Consider the following 1779-nt stretch of genomic DNA (forward strand, 5'->3'; position numbering starts at 1 on the left):
AAGAGCCTTCTCAGCTCTAAATTTTCTAATTCTGTACTCTGATAATTAGTTTCCTTAGGGCTCCCTTTATGTCACGATTCCTCAGGCTGTAGATGAAAGGATTGACCAAGGGTGTCACCACTGTGAAAATGACTGTGGCCACTGTGTCCTGTACTGAGTAGGAGGATGAAGGGTGCATATAGACCCCCAGGAGTGCCCCATAGAAGAGGGAGACCACAGTGAGGTGGGATCCACAAGTAGACAGAGCTTTCCTTATTCCATGGGCAGATGGCAACTTCAATACATTAGAGAAGATGTAAGCATATGAAACAATGATACATGTAAATGGTGTTAGAAAGATCAGTCCACCCACAGTGAATACCATTAGGTCATTGATAAGGGTATCAGTGCAAGAGAGCTTTAGAATGGGGTAAGGGTCACAGAAAAAGTGGTGCACAACGTTGGAGCAAAACGTGAGTTGGACCATGAGGAGAGTGTGTAGGAGAGCATGCAGATTTGTAATGATCCATGATATGGCCACCAGAAAGACACAGAGCTTGGGCCTCATGATCATGCTATAGTGGAGTGGGGAATAGATGGCTACATAACGGTCATAGGCCATCACACTCAGGAGAAAACCATCCATGTTGGCGAAAGTGGTGACGAAGTAGATCTGGATCATACATTCCACACAAGAGATAGACTCACTGCCCAACATGTGATTCACCAGCATCTTGGGGATTGTGACTGATGAAAAGCAGATGTCGACACAGGAGAGGTTAGCTAAGAAGAAATACATGGGCGTATGGAGATGACTGTCACAGCTGATGGCCAAGATGATGAGAAAGTTGCCAATGATGGTGACCAGGTACATCCACATGAACAGCCCAAAAAGAATCTCTTCCTGTTCTGGCTGCCCAGAGAGTCCCACGAGAAGGAATTCTGTGACTCTAGTCTTGTTGTTTCTGCCCATATCTGTAAGGAGAAAATGTCATCACAGGGTAAGAGTATATGCCAACATTTGAGAAAATTTTATATTTTGGAAGTGTTTACTCATTGGTTGAGAATTAGCTAAAACTGAATAATCTTACTAAGTTTTACAGAAAAAGCCTGGACAATTTCAATAGGGCTAATTACCAGTGGCTACAGTTTTATTTATTCTTCTCCTATTTACTAAGTGCCATATATACGTACTTTCATATACAGTATTTAACTTAATTAAGGTATTACATTTTACTTTACAGATGAAGAAACCGAGACTCAGGGTGGTTAGGTGATGTGCCCAAATGCACAGAGCCAGTGAAAGTTAGAGTTCCAAACTAGCTGAAGTGCTTTTTTCTTTATGCTATATCACCTCACTAGTTACATCACTTGATTTTGATCAACTGTCATTTATTGAAAAAGCATGTGACAGACCCTGTACTAAGAGCCATACTAAAAGTCTGCAGATTTTATCTATGGCTTCTATGTTTCCCCAGAATTTGAAAAATTTGAGAGCTTTTATAGACCTGCCTGGTGGTTTGTCCTCAATGTTTTAGCAGCCATTAAGGATATACTTGCAGTAAATCATGGCTGTTAGCTCAGTGTTGAGGCTGTTGTGCACAGCATTCGTCCTTCTTTCTAGAAGTCAGAAGGAGACAGTCAGGTGTTGTAACTGGATTGCATTTGGTATTGGACTAAAGGGATTTACTGACTGATAAAGAGGACATGCACATGGTATATCCAGTAGACTCATAGTCTATAGGGTTGCTATGAGTCAGAATCGACTCGATGGCAACGGGTTTTTTTTTTTTTTTTTTT

The 1779-nt window shown here is 41.3% G+C and overlaps 1 protein-coding gene across 1 annotated transcript; it reads right to left on the bottom strand.

Moving 5' to 3' along the window:
• Positions 1–25: 25 nt before the first annotated feature.
• On the bottom strand, positions 26–952 carry LOC101352603 (olfactory receptor 1361-like). Its single transcript, XM_004391007.1, has one exon. The coding sequence runs from the start codon at positions 950–952 to the stop codon at positions 26–28; it is 927 nt and encodes a 308-aa protein (XP_004391064.1).
• Between the last annotated feature and the right edge of the window lie 827 nt (positions 953–1779).

This window comes from Trichechus manatus, unplaced genomic scaffold (genome assembly GCF_000243295.1).
Source record: "Trichechus manatus latirostris isolate Lorelei unplaced genomic scaffold, TriManLat1.0 scaffold00394, whole genome shotgun sequence".
Taxonomy (NCBI): Eukaryota; Metazoa; Chordata; class Mammalia; order Sirenia; family Trichechidae; genus Trichechus; species Trichechus manatus.